The following is a 15,092-nucleotide window of genomic DNA, read 5'->3' as shown; positions in this document are numbered from 1 at the left end:
AATCATCTTTTTGGTGTTCAAACTGTCCTAACTGTGGCCAGTGGGAACCCCTGGAAGCAGGCTCTGGTGTTCTTCTGACATATCCATTAAAGCTTATTAGCTTCCTTGTTTGTACAATAAGATGCCCCAATCTCATCTTGTATATGCTGCTCCACACTTGGAATCAACCATTCTTCCCAGGATCCCAGGTTCCCTTTACTGAGAAAGAGCGCTCAGAGGCCACAGGCAGGGTACTAGAGCGCTTATGGTTCTTGACCCCAGTCAAGACTGACTTTAACAGTGGATAAAGCTAGGAAATTTTTATATTTTAAAGAGAATAAAACTAAGTTCTCTCACCACTTTCAGATGTCATTCCATCTTCTAGCTTGCATTATTTTTATTGAGAACTCATTGGAAAACTTTATCCTTGTTCCCCTGTATGTAACATGTCTTTTTTTCTCTAGCGGCTTTTAGTATTTTCTCTTTATCATTGTGATTTTTTTTTTGCGATTTGATTGTGATGTGTCTTGGTGTGTTTTTCTCTGTTTATCCTGCGTACTTATAGTTTGTTGAGCATCTTGTATCTGTGGGTTTATAGTTTTCATCAAAGACGTAAAAATTTATTTGGAAATTTGGAAAAAATTATTTCCTTGAATAATTCTTCTCTTCCCCCTCTGTTAGACTGTTTGACATTGTCCCAAAGGTCACTGAGGCTCTGTTCGTTTTTCAGCCATTTTTCTCTCTGTGCTTCATTTTGGATAGTTTGTATTGCTATGTCTTTAAGTTCAGTGAACTTTTATTCTGCAATTTCTAATCTACTGTTAAGTCTATCCATTGAATTTTTCATTTCAGGTATAATCCTTTTCAACTCTATAAGTTCTCTTTTTATTTTAAAAATTTTGATGGAAGTAGACTATATGTGCAGAAAGTTCCAGTAACATTTAAACTTGGTTCTTTTTTATTTCTCACATTTTCTCCACATTATGTTGATATTTTCTTTTATATTTTTGATACTTACCATGGCTGCTTTAAAGTCCATGTCTGCCAGTTGCATCACGTCTGTTATTTCTGGCTCTGTTTATATTGACTAATTCTCTCCTGGTTACGGTCATACTTTCCTGCTTCTTCTTATGTCTTCTAATTTTTCACTGGATGGTGCAAATCCTGAGTATTATGTTGCTGAACGTCTGGATTTTGTTGTCTTCCTTGAAAGAATCCGGCAGTAATTTAATTTCCTTGTGAACAGCTTGATCCTTGTGAGGCCTGTGTTTAAGCTTCATTAGCGCAGAACTCGAGTAACCTTTATTTAGGGCCAATTTCACCCTGCTCCTAAGATGTGGTCTTTCTGGGGTCTTTACTGAATGCCTCAAGTGTTCAATGATATCTCTCTACTCTGGTTGGTTGGAACTCAAACAACTATGTGAGCTCAGGTAGTTGTTGCACTTTCAAAACTCCAGGAGTTGTTCTTTCCCAGGTAGTTGTTCTTTGCTGGTCTTGTGAAATCTCATTCTACGCAAATACAGCTTAGTTTTCAGCCAAAGACTCAAGAGATCTGTCTTCAGATTTATTGAGCTCTTTCTCTGCACAATTCCTCCTCTCTGGTGTTTTGCTCAGCAAATTCCGGCCTCCCTAAACTCCAATCTCTACCTTCTTACTCTCAGCAAGACTGCCTTGCTCTGCTTGTATTCCGCACTATAGTTTGGCAAATGTGTTCTAGCAGAAAACCTGGGCAATCATAGGGCTCTCTCACTTGTTTCCCTTCCCTCAGGAATCAGTCCCATGCTACTTACTAATTCCTGAAAACAGTTGTTTCTTATATTCAGACCACTTTTCTAGTAGTTTATAGCGGGAGAGCTACTCTGTTACCAGTTAGTTCACCATGATCAGGGTGGAAGTTCTCGCTGTAGTAACTTATTTTTATCATACTTTTGTAAAGTATCAATCCACTTCAAACTAGAAATTGAAACAAAACAAAACTGCGTCTTTATGGCAGATAGATTGAGAAGTAGGCTCTATCACCCTGCACACCATTACAGAGGCTTTAGCTTTTACTGTGGTATTAGAAGTTACTGGAAGGTTTTGAGCAGAAGTGAGGTATGATATATTTTAATAGGATCGTCTGCTCTAGGAACAATGAAGTGCCAGAGGGCAAGGGAAGAAGCAGGCAATTTGAAGCCTACTGGACATTCCAGATGAAAGACAAGAGTTGCTAGGAAATAGGAGTAGCAGCAGAAGTGATAATAAATAGAAAGATCTTGGATAGGTTTTGACAGTGATTTTGGATAGATCTGACCTAATAATCTGACAGTTTAGATGGGGGAAGAATCAAGGGTTCTGACCAAGCAACTAGGAGAATGGGATTGCCATTCACTGAGATGGGGAAGATTATGGAAGAAGTACATTTGGTGGCAGAAGATACAGAACTCAGTTTAAAACATGCTAATTATGAAATATGTATTAAATATCCAAAGAAGATACTGATTAGGAGGAAGATATGCGAGGGAAAAAGGGAAAAGTCTGGGCCAGAAAAATAAGTTTGGGAGTTACCTGTATGCAGATGTTACTGAAAGCCACGAGTATGGATGAGATCACCTACAGTGAGTGAACACAGACAGAAAAGAGAAGTGGCCGTTCTGGTATGCTAACATTTACAGGTCAAAGAGGTATGGAAAAACCAGCAAAGGAGGCCAAGAAGGAATAGGAGGAAAACCAGAACACAGTATCTGGAGGCAAGTGCAGAAAGTGTTTCACATAGAAGGGAGTGATCATCTACATCAAATGCCACTGATAGGTCAAGCCAGATAAGTCCTGAGAATTCACCACTGGATTTAGCATGTGGAAGTCACTGGTCTCCTTGACAGGAGTGGTTTTGGTAGAGTAATGGGCAGTGAAAATCTGACCAGGGTGTGTTCCAAAGGAAATGGGAGAAGAGAAACCGGAAACATTTACTACGGAGGCAACAGTCCATTAAACTCCATTTTAGTGTTATATGAAGACTGCTATTCAGAACTACTGTTGTTTGCCAGATAATTAGGGATGGAAGCCAAAATGAGAAGCATTAACAATAGCTGCCTATGGTAAATAAGGAATTTACATGTCCATGAATTTTCTGACAATTTTGTTTGGGGCATGGATGTTATATCATTCTACTCACATTCAAAACTGTACCTGTTTTCCCAGATTTACTTTTTGAATTTAAACTCTTTCCTTTTTTGATTATGCATATATGCATAAAATGTGTTGCAATGTGTACATGCAACACATATACAACCAACTTACAAACAGATTTTGCTTTAGAAATCTGTTTTTCTAAAGCAGAGTCAATAGTTTGGAATAGTTTGGAACCCCATAAAATAATAAAAATAATAATTGTTCTATTTCTAAGCTGTTAAACATTAATTCAATCCATAAAAGTAGGTGATTTTCATGTCTGAGTATACAACAGTTTGAATAGCACTTCTGATGGAAATTGGACATTTGAGTCAATGTTTGGAGTACCTACTAGGCATCAGTACTTTGCCAGGAGATGAGGACACCACAGCAAGCAAAACCCAGACATGGCTGCTGCTTTCTTGATGCTAACAGTCAAGCAGAAAAGAGATGATCACAAAAATAAGTAAAATTGCAAATGTAATGAGGGTTACAATGAGAAGGACACTGTTTTCCTATGAGAAGACATAATAGTAGGATTTTACCCAATTAGGGAGATCAGCAAAAGCAAGGATGAGTAGAATGAACCAGACTTAGAGAGAGGAGTGACAATGAAATGAACACGTTTCTCCCCGGGTACCCTAAAGAGCGTTCTTTCCCTCACAAGGCATCCCCCAACTCTAAACCAATGGTAAAAATGAGCACAGTTGCGGCCAGAGGGTCCTGATGGGACTGGTAGGGTCAAAGGCAGCATTTCTTTTTTTTTTTTAAAATAAATTTATTTATTATTATTTTATTGTTGGCTGTGTTGGGTCTTCGTTGCTGTGTGCGGGCTTCTCACTGCGGTGGCTTCTCTTGTTGCAGAGCACGGGCTCTAGGTGCGCGGGCTTCAGTAGTTGTGGCTTGCGGGCTCAGGAGTTGTGGCTCACGGGCTCTAGAGCGCAGGCTCAGTAGTCGTGGTGCACGGGCTTAGTTGCTCCATGGTATGTGGGATCTTCCCGGACCAGGGCTCGAACCCGTGCCCCCGAATTGGCAGGCGGATTCTCAACCACTGCGCCACCAGGGAAGTCCCAAAGGCAGCATTTCTAAAAGTGCGTTTCCCCAGATTTCTTCCTTCAGAACTCTCAAGCTTTTACTGAATCAAATTATCTGGGAACGACGCCTGGGAATCTGCATTTGAAATGAGCTGCCAGTGCTCCAGGTGCACACTGCAGCGTGAGAACTGCTCTCCAAGATGATGGGGGCTTTGGAGCCTAGGTGATAATCTCCAGTGGTAGCAAGAGAGGGCGCATTTGGCCAAGGTTAAGAGCACACCTGTGGGGACAGGCAGCAAGGGGAAGGGATCTGAGGTGGGGGAGGTCGGAATGAAGGGTAAGCGGCGGTGGGACAAGTTCAGAGGCAGTACAAGCATGCGAGAGGCAGTGTGCAGCCCTGGTAGCGGAATTATTTACTAAGTAGGAGGCAGCAGAGCGTAGCAACTGAGAGCACAGGCTTCGGAGTCAGGCAGTCTTGGGTTTAATCCAAACTCTGATACTTATTAGCTGTGTGCGTTTGAACATTAACCTCTCTATGTCTTAGTCCTCTCATCTGTAAAATAATAATAATATAAAATCTGCCTCATGAAATTTACTTTAGAGAGTGCTGGGAGGATTAAATAAGATAACATAGTCATCATTACCAACAAAGTACCTGTGACCCATCAGGTAATTTTATAGGTCTTCTTTTGTTTGTTCTCAGAACAATCTTCCATAAAAGGTATTGCTGTAATCCTCACAACTTTATATTCCAGCCCTGACCTCTCCCTGGAGCTCTAGAATCATGTATTTGATGCCTGTTCAACATCTCCCCTTGAATGCCTAACAGGCATCTCAAACCCAACATGTTCAAAATAGAACTCTTGATTCTCCTCACCTGCCACTCCCCCAGACTGGCCAGTTTAAATAAAAAGCATCCCCATTTACCCAGTCATCAAGCCAAAAGCTGAGTCGTCGTCTTAATTTCTCTCTTTTCCTCATGCTCCACATCTAATCTCTTAACAAGTCCTGCTGCGCCACCAGGGAAGTCCCAAAGGCAGCATTTCTAAAAGTGCGTTTCCCCAGATTTCTTCCTTCAGAACTCTCAAGCCCTACTTTCAAAATAGCTCCCCAGGGACTTCCCTGGTGGCGCAGTGGTTGAGAATCCGCCTGCCAATGCAGGGGACACGGGTTCAAGCCCTGGTCCAGGAAGATCTCACATGCTGCGGAGCAACTAAGCTCGTGCGCCACAACTACTAAGTCTGTGCTCTAGAGCCTGCGTGCCACAAGCACTGAAGCCCGTGTGCCTAGAGCCTGTGCTCCGCAACAAGAGAAGCCACCGCAATGAGAAGCCCACGTACTGCAATGAATAGTAGCCCCTGCTCGCCGCAATTAGAGAAAGCCTGCCCGCAACAACGAAGACCCAACGCAGTCAAAAATAAATAAACAAACAAGTAAATAAACAAAACAGATCCCCAAACGGGCCACTCTCACCACCTCCACTGCTGCCATAATTTCTCGTCTGGAATTTCTCACCCAGTGCCGCTTGGTCTACTCCAAGAGCCTCTTACCTGGTCTCTCTTCTTCCACTCTTGTCCTCTACAGCTGAGCCTCCACACTGTGGAGATTTTTTAGCAACAAATCAATTCGGAGGGGTGATGAAGGTGTTCTAAAATCGGTTGTGGTAATGGCTGCACAACCCTGTGGATACACTAAAAACCACTAAATAGTACACTTTAAATGGATGAGCTGTATAATATATGACTAATACCCCAATAATCTGCGTAAAAAATAAATCAACGATTCTGAAACTGCCACACACGCTACTAGAACTGACCGAATAAGTAAACAGATGGTGACTGATGGAGTCAGCCTTCTCAGTGTTAAAGAGGGAAGTTACAGCTAACCAAGAGGGGACAGCTGGAGTGAGCCAGGTGCTACTGCATTAGAACCTGATACTCCAGGATAACTCATGTCCTTTATTTCTCAGCCCTCAATGAAACAAGCAGGCAATATTATAAGATGCTACGTGCTTGAAGTAACTGAAGAAGAAAATCCCTTTGCTAGCAGAAGAAGTGCTAATAAGAGGCAAGCAGCAAGATCTGGAGCAAAGGAATAGGTTCCTGGATAAAGGCTGGTGAGTCCTTGCCCTCAGGGAGCTAAGAGTCTAGAAAGGCATGGAACAAACAGGTAATTACAACAGTGGGATATGTACAAGATGTTACAGATCACAGAAGATGAACACTTAATCTAGTTTTAGGATTTAGGGAAGGCTTCCTGGAGGGGTTGAAGCTAAGTTAAGAAGGCAGAATTAGATGACAAGGAGAGGGGAGTAACAGGAAAAAGGATGGGAAGCACCAAGGCGGAAGCAGCATATGCAGAAACCCGCTTGGGGAACTGTGAGTGATTAAGTAATTCTGAGTGTAGATGCCAAGTAGAAAGAGTGGAATAGGTACGGTCAGCTCAGAAATGAAGAATGTGGGCTTTATCCTGCAGAACTGCACTGCCACTAGCCACATGTGGCTGTTTAAATTCAAATTAATTCAAATTAAAACTAAAAATTCACTGTGTTGCCCCAGTCACATTTCAAGTGTTCAATACCCACATATGGCTAATGGCTACCATACCAGTGAGCACAAAACATATCCATGCTCTTGGACAGCACTGCAGAAAGGAAGAGCCACTGGAGATTTTTATCCAGGAGAGATACTCAGACCTATCTGAGTATATACACATACTCAGACCTGCATTTCAGAAAAATCCCTTTGGTTGCAAAGACAAGACTGGATTGGTGGGGAGTACACTGGAGGTTTCCTAATAAGATCCAGGAAAAGGTAAGACCTTTTACTACAGCACTGATTGTTTTAAATGTCTGCTTATTAAAAGAAGTTGAAATATTTTAATAGTTTGATGTTAAAAGGAATAAAAAAAAAATGTACGTCTAAGCCAGATCGGCACAGGAATCTGAGCATTGCTATAGGAATTTCCATCATGTGCGCAAGTTCATGGAGCATCCCATCATTAGAAAGCAGCGCACTGCAAGTCAGCTGAGAGAGAGAGAGAGAGAGAGAGAGGGAGGGAGGGAGGGGGAGAGGGAGAGGGAGAGGGAGAGGGAGAGGGAGAGGGGGAGGGGGAGGGGGAGGGGGAGGGGGAGAGAGAGAGAGACAGAGAGAGCGAAAGAGAGAGAGAGAGAGAGAGAGAGAGAGAGAGAGAGAGAGGGAGAGAGAGAGTGAGAGAGAGAGGGAGAGGGAGAGGGAGAGGGAGAGGGAGAGGGGGAGGGAGAGGGAGAGGGGGAGGGGGAGGGGGAGGGGGAGGGGGAGGGGGAGGGGGAGGGGGAGGGGGAGAGAGATAGAGAGAGAAAGAGAGAGAGAGAGAGAGAGGCTGTGTTTGTGTGTGTAAGTTCTACTGGTCATTTGTTGGATCTCAGGACTGGTCTGCCCTTTGCTAGCATGAAACCAAGGTAGCTGGAAGGAAGTATCTGGATGACAAGAACTCATGCTGTGGTCTGGTTCCCTGGTGTCCCACAGGCACCTCTAACTCAACATAACTCTGCTATCTTCCTCCCAAAATCTTCCTCCTGTGTTTTAACCAAAGGTACCTAACTCAAGCCAGAAGGAGCACCCCAGCATCCGAAATCTACAGAGCCTGTCTTCACCCCCAGGATCCCTCAGGCATCTCAATCCAAGCATGACAACACTCAACTCACCATCTTCCTCTGCAAGCCTGTCCTTTCTTCCCCTCTGCTTTGCTGACAGTCCATAATAGACGTGATTCTCGCTCACATTTAGGACCTCAAGCCTCAGTCCAAAGAGAGGAGGAAACTATTCAAATTAAGGTTTTGAAGTATGGAATTGGAAATAAGCTTTTAGTCCGTACTGACCTGAGTTAGAACTGCTGAAGGGTTTACCTTAAATGCTTGAATGGAAATGGAATTTAATCCCAGCCCAGAAGCAGTTGAAAATTGGCAGGCTGCCCAGGCCATCAGACAAACTTTGGAAATCTGCCAACACTGAGACCCTGCAGTTCCATAAGATTATGTGTTAATTTTCAATTACTCTGCTTTTCTGTCTTTCCAAAAAAAAAAAAAAAAGATTGGAGGAAAAAAATAATTCCTGAGTTGCCTTGGAGAGGTTCTCACGAAGAATTCACACAAGGTAGTTGTTTCATGGCCACGCTGAAAACCTCATTAGTTCTTGCTTTTCAACCAAACTCTATTCTTCTCATTTCACAGAAAGAAAGACAATCAGTGGCCTGAGTCCACATATGAATAGTTTCTGCCTTGACCGATTTCATTTTGCCTCTTTTCTCAGTTTCCCCACACCTCTGCTGTTTTGTCTGAAAGAGCAGCGTGCTGTGGCTCCTGTCACTCCACTGTTTTCTGCAGATAACAAGATAAACCTTTTACCTTGGCACCCAGGCAAAAAGTCATTTTAACAACCCACCTCTTAACTTGGTCATGTTTCTACAGCTCAGAAACAGTACTTATATTGTAGCATCTTCTGGTCTTTAAAAACTGCTTTTCCTTCTTGTGAAGTATGTATTAAAGTAAAAAAGCTCTAATAAAATCTTGCCTTTACTTAAGATTCCTCACAATTGGTGGCTTACTCAGGGTCTGTGGCTCTCATATTTACCTGTTACCACCCAAAGATGGTGTTATGTCCCAACACAATCACCTTCATAAACTGAACAGAATAGAAAGAATTATTTAACCCTTGAGAAAAATAAAAATGAGGTGGTAGAGGAAAAAAGGTCTCCTGAAACAAATCTATGCAAATGGAAGTGTGATGTAATATACTTACACATGCAATTTTTTGTCAGAAACCACCTGAAAAAGAAGTTTATACCTACATGTCTCCTCAGCAACTCTACCTTCTCTGGGGGCAGCAGACCCCCCCCGCTATTTTGTGAACTGACCCCCACCCATTCAACCATGTTATTCTAGGCAGGACCACTAAACAGAAAACCCCAGGGTGGGTAACATGATCCAAGACGGATCAAAAGGAACTTTCACTGAAAGTTTTCAAATTGGATCCACATAGGGTGATGAGGTTACAAAATGTGAACACATGGGTCTCTTGGCTTTGTTCCCTGCTGCGTGAAAAGGTAGTTACCTTAGGGAAGAAGGAGCAGATGTGTAGTAGAGAGGAGCAAGGAGCATGGGCAGGGGGTGGGTTGGGGGGAAACACCTACATGAGTTAGAGTTCCCCTTGCTCTGTCATCCAGGAGGCCCAGCCGCATATCCCCTGCTTTGCCCACAGTCTGGTTACAAAAACAAAAAATCTTCTCGTTTTCCCTAAGCCAATTCACACTGAGCTTCTGTTACTTAACAGCCAAGAGTTCTGACCAAAATAGAAACTAATACTAGGAGTGGGGTATAACACTGATTGGAACTAGCTAAGTCAAGTTGAGGTGTCGATGGTAGCAAAACTCTCCATCCCAGGGAGGGAATAACATCAATCTTTGCTATACGGCTACAGAGCAAAGCCACTGGTTAAATTGTAATCTCTGGGATCCTGGGACTTAGACCTTGTGCCCCTTCTGGCTGGAGTCCCAGGCACTTTGAGAGGAATAACAGGATGCAGTAGTGATAAGTCTTTAATATGATATTGCAAGGAAAAGAGATGCGTTGTCTGGAAGCCAGTTGCCTCAGCCCACCAAGGTGAGATAATTAAGACAACTAGGGTTTTTATGGGGGTTGTATTATTCCAGAAACCACAAACATAAATCTCAACTCTGGCAGGTTGGGTAGCGGTAGAGGCCCAGTTATGTATGCAATCTGAGACTGAGACTGTAAGTGCTTCTTAAACAGACTATCAGCTGTTGTTCTGTATCCCTCCCTCAGAGCCTTCTAATTCCCGGGTGGGCTTTCCTCTGGGTTTCTCTGTTGGCTTAGGTTTTAATTCTCTCCAGTCTGGAAAATCAGTTACCACTCATCCATCTGCTTTGCTGCTTCCAAAATGCTGCTATTGTCTCCTTGTCCATTTTTCTCTGTGGTTGGTTTCTACTAAAGAAAATGTCTCGACTGTCACTTTCATGGTGTTTTAGGAGGAAACAGGCAAATGTGGCTTAATATGCCATGTTTTCTGTTACTTCCTTTTCCTCCCTTCTCTAAAATGCAATTATCCTATTTTCAGATTTCTACTTTTGTAGAGCTGTGAGTTGTAGAGATGTGTGAGTTCTTAAAACTTATGATTTGGTCCATGGTAGAACGGGTTAATGAATCACAAAAGATGCACCTAGACCTGATCCCGACAAATGGACATGACCCAGATATCGGGGACCCAGTGCTGTCTGCAGGAGGTGGATAAGACTCCTGGGAAAGGCCAGTATACATCTGCAGTCGTACTGCTGCATTGTCCGAGGAGGAAAGCTCTGGCAGTGGAAACGTGCATGGGAAGGGGTATGTGTGTGTGCATGTACATACTTGTGCACACATCTGTGTGCTTGGTAGCAAAGCAGTGCTCTGCCAACAAATTCTGTTATTTTTCTTTCCCAGGATCTCTCCTGTTCTTGACGGTAGAACCTTCTTTTGGGGAGATGCTCCTCCCTCTATTCTGATGATACAGGTCTAATGAGTGTGGCTTATCACACATACACAAGGATGGGCAGTAATGCCATCCAGGACAATAGAATTCTTTCTTGGAGTTTTCTAATCCTAGGGAGGAAAAGCACAACTTCTTGAGTGACAAGGCTGTAGATGTGAGTGAAGCCATTGGCATCTTGAGAGGTGGCTGTTCTGTAGGAGAAAGGAATGAAGACAGCACACTGAGAGAAGCCGAGAGATAGAGAAGCCACAGGTGGACATCCTGGTGGCAGTTCAGTTGCTTTGTGATCTATGGACACTTCTGCCCTTCCCTTCTGCTTTTGCCTTTGTCTTGTGGGTTTGTGCCTTTTCTTTTCTTTTTTTTTTTTTTTTTTTATTGTGGTAAGAACACACACAATCTACTCTCTTAACAAATTTTTAAGTGTATGTTAGAGTATTTTTAAGTATAAGCACAAGGTTGTACACCAGATCTTTGGAACTTTTTCATTGTGCTTAACTGGGTTTGTACTTTTAAAAGTTAGATTTTAATACCTGAAGTTAAAAGAGTTAAAACTACTATACCAATCAAATGTACCAAGCCAAAAGTTTCATACTGGAGGTTTTTGTTGCTGCCAACCTTATATGAAATGCCCACAGAATTGTAAACATTTATATCTGTATAAATAATTAAAGCCAAAGCTTTAGAAGACATTAAAAACATTAGCATCATTTTTCATATTGGTCTGAATATAAGGTACGACTTAAATAGTACAATAGTACAGAGAATAATAACATAATCACACTCTGAACCCTGGGGAAGAAGAGGGACAGAAGCAAGCCTTGGAGGAAGTCGGATAGTGGAGGGGCATTTTAAGTCTCTGTTTTAAAGTGTTGAAAGTTTGTTTGTTTTTATGTGTACTGTTCTGATTCTTTAACAGAAAGCAAATTTCCAGAAACTACTCAGTCTAAGACAAAGATGAAATTTCTTTTCTACTGTAGAAATGTCAATAAAAATATTACAGGGGGCAAATCCCTAGAGTGGAACCTTTCAGGAACATAATTTACAGTTTCTCACATGATTGCCAGCATCTTTGCCATTTATAAGGTTTTCTTCTGTACAAAGTAACCATTACATTTGAGATTATCTTTTATTTGGACTAATCAAGTATTGTTTTTCACCAATGGGGTTATCACTATTTTTAAAAAAAATATTTATTTATTTATTTATTTGATTGCACCAGGTCTTAGTTGCGGCAGGTGGGCTCCTTAGTTGCAGCTTGCTGGCTCCTTAGCTGTGGCACGTGGGCTCCTTAGTTGCAGCAGGTGGGCTTCCTTAGTTGCGGCTCCAGGGTTCCTTAGTTGCAGCTTGCTGGCTCCTTAGCTGCAGCACATGGGCTCCTTAGTTGCGGCAGGTGGGCTCCCTTAGTTGCGGTTCCAGGGCTCCTTAGCTGCGGCTTGCCAGCTCTTAGTTGTGGCAGGTGGGCTCCTTTGTTGCAGCTCACTGGTTCCTTAGTTGTGGCACATGGGCTCCTTAGTTATAGCATGTGAACTCTTAGTTGTGGCATGCATGTGGGATCTAGTTCCCTGACCAGGGATTGAACCTGGGCCCCCTGCATTGGGAGCATGGAGTCTTATCCACTGTGCCACCAGGGAAGTCCTGGGTTATCACTAGTTTTAAATGCACAGCTTATCGAAAAGTTAGAACCTGGAGCTCTTTACTTTTTCCTGCATTTTTATTACTGTGCATGTTCTTGTCTGATTCAGTGATTTATGTCTTATGCTGAGTTCTAAAGAAAACCTCTTATTTCTGGAGAGTAGCTTTGTGCCCCTTGAGAATTCTCTGCCCCAGCAGAGGAAGGATCTATGACTGGGATGACGTGCTGGGTTCCTGGCTTTCATCAGACTCTGGAGACAAAGGTCTGACGACATTCAGAGGAGAAAATAAAAACTGATGAGTCCTCGAGGAAGTAAATAGGATACTACCTGAAATTTATACCATTTAGAAACTGGGGCTATGAAGAGCCAAGTCTATGAATTATGCAATTCACGTCCATATGTTCTATCATAATCTCATCCTGAAAGTAAATGAAATCTCCAAAAATTCTAAGGACAGTATTGTTAGGACAGGGGCATCACGTCACCATGTAGCCTCTCCTCCAGCAACTCCTCTTCTTGCTAAGTTACAGAGCTCCACCTCTGTTCCGGTCTCCTAAGGGCTTTGGCTACGCTTGGTCCGCTGGTCAGCCCGTGGAGAGTCTGTGACAACCACCTCTAGCATTGACTGAGCCTACCTAGAAAGAGATGCTAGCTGAAATGCTGACTTTAAAATTAAATCTTAACCCAGGCTATACTATATTATCTGAAACAACTTTCAGAAATGGTAGATATTTTGTGACTGACCATTACAGCTGGCCACTGGCTACTGAGCTGGGGCTTCATACAGCAACATCAAGCCTAAAGGTTAGCAGTCCTCCTAGAGAGGAGCTGTGATGACTACTGCTCCCAAGTCCCTTCTTTCAGTCTCCTCAAGCAGTAAAACATCATCCAGAAATATGCACTCCCTCCAACAGCCTCTAGGAGCTACATCCAGCTGTGGTCACTGAATGCATGGTGCCCTTGATCACCATGCACTTAGGGCCCTCAGGGACTCGGGTGACTCAGTGACAAAAGGAGTAAATGAAGAGAACTCAGGTGAAGTGAAACCCTAATACATGGCATTGCTAAAACTAACATAAAACCTACAAGCTGACTTCTTTCAATAATCTACCTTGTCTTCCTAGTTTTGAAACAGAAACATTCCTGAGTTGATATTTAGATTCTAGGTCTGGGTCTGAATGCTATGGGTGTTCAACATAAAAAGTTAAGGCCAGCAAGGGTGGTTGTAAAATCTAGGCAGGTGGGAGAGGTTTAATTGCTTTGTACTCTTTCATAAGCCTCTGTTCTTCCTTGAGAGGGCATTAGCCATAAATTATTCTCTCTTCCCCACCTGTTCTCTCATTACCGTTTACTTCCTAAATAATGACAACAGTATGTTACATTCTCACATAAACCCCACAACATAGATACTATTATTCTCCTCATTCTACAGATAAACCAACAAAGATAAGAATCTTGTTCAAGGTCAGGTGATAGCCAGGATTCAAATGCAGTCTGGCTCAGAAGTCTGTGCTCAGTACAGACGGTGCTCATACCACTCAATTCTGCCCAAAAGAAGAGGCACAGCTACTGTCCTGCTAGTAGTGTCCCAACAAGTACTCCCAACAAGGCTGCGGACAAGTACTCTCACCTGGTCAGGGTCTCGAGTCTCCATGTGGATAACACTGTATTATCAAGTCACTCTCATTTGTTAAGTCCCTAAATCCTCTATTCCAGGGTGGAGGATTCTTGTAGTTTACTCCTTCACTTCTAAGGCTATTGCCCAAATCTGCTTGATGATAAGAATCACCTGGAATACTTGTTAAACGTGTAGCTTCCCAGGATCTCAGGATCCACTGGGTCTGATGTGATCTCAGACATGTGTATGTTTAGCAAGTGACCTGGGTGATTCTTCTCATCACTCAAGTTCGGGAAATATTGCCCTAGGAGTTTTACCCAATGGAACAAACATAGTTGATCTTAAGTATTATAATTATATATATTAAGTCAAAGTATTATTAAGTAAATAACATTTCTATAGCTAACTTGATCCAAAGCAATGGGTATGTATGGTTTTCTTCAGGTTTGCAGTACAAAGTGCTTTTCTTCAGGAAGGACTTGGGGAGTGGGTTGGAATGCCTTCATTCTTTTTCGTTTTGTTTTTTTGTTTTTTTTGAGTGATGACTGTTAGAAAGAATTCTTTACTGGTTGTGCCTTGAGGGACTTTCTGCATTGCTCTGGTGACAGAACAGCTTAAATCAGACAGAAAGTAAACCATCTCATACAGATCTTTTAAGTCTTGCCTAAGAGAATTCTGGAGAAGAGTAAACTAAATGAAGAGAAGAAAGGAGGAGACGGTTCTAGCTCCTTGAAGGACCCTAAGGAAACTCCCTGTGTAACTGAGAGGGACTCAGGCTTTTCAGCTTAAATGCTTATGAATTCTATGTGGAATGATTTAGAATGTAAGGAATTAGCTCAATTTACAGAGTCCAATCAGGAAGCAGAAATGATCTTTGACGCTTCAAGAACTCTAATGCAAAACTGTTGAAATTCGTGCTCATCAAAATATTGTTTGATGTTAAAAAAAAGAGCTCAAACATGCCTAATCTGCTTTGACACTATGTTCACTGCCTGTCACAAATGGAGAGCTTCCACCTCAGGCACCACTCCAAAGCAGCCTCCTTCAGTTGCTATATTTATAAGTTAGTAGGGAAAAAAAGGAAGATAAAAAGTCGAAAATAATATAAAAAGACAGTCAAAGGAGGGGAGGAAAGCCAGTCCTTTCTGCCCTG

The 15,092-nt window shown here is 42.5% G+C and overlaps 1 protein-coding gene across 14 annotated transcripts in view; it reads right to left on the bottom strand.

Moving 5' to 3' along the window:
- Window positions 1-15,092, bottom strand: part of DTNB (dystrobrevin beta) — a 241,396-nt gene that overhangs the window by 60,578 nt on the left and 165,726 nt on the right. Inside the window, exon 11 of one of the 14 annotated variants that reach the window (XR_012325780.1) lies at window positions 7,849-8,520. The exons of 12 other annotated variants lie outside the window; for them this stretch is intronic. Coding sequence is in view for 1 of the 2 variants with exons in the window: in XM_019943124.3 (XP_019798683.1) it covers window positions 12,527-12,584 (58 nt within the window). In the remaining variant the exon portion in view is untranslated. Of the gene's footprint in view, window positions 1-7,848; window positions 8,521-9,410; window positions 12,585-15,092 lie in introns of those variants that run through there. One more of the 14 variants, XM_019943124.3, reaches the window with a different exon arrangement.

Source organism: Tursiops truncatus, chromosome 14 (assembly GCF_011762595.2).
Source record: "Tursiops truncatus isolate mTurTru1 chromosome 14, mTurTru1.mat.Y, whole genome shotgun sequence".
In the NCBI taxonomy this organism is placed as follows: Eukaryota; Metazoa; Chordata; class Mammalia; order Artiodactyla; family Delphinidae; genus Tursiops; species Tursiops truncatus.
The sequence above is the reverse complement of the archived record's forward strand: the minus strand, read 5'-3'. Positions and strand labels throughout refer to the sequence as shown.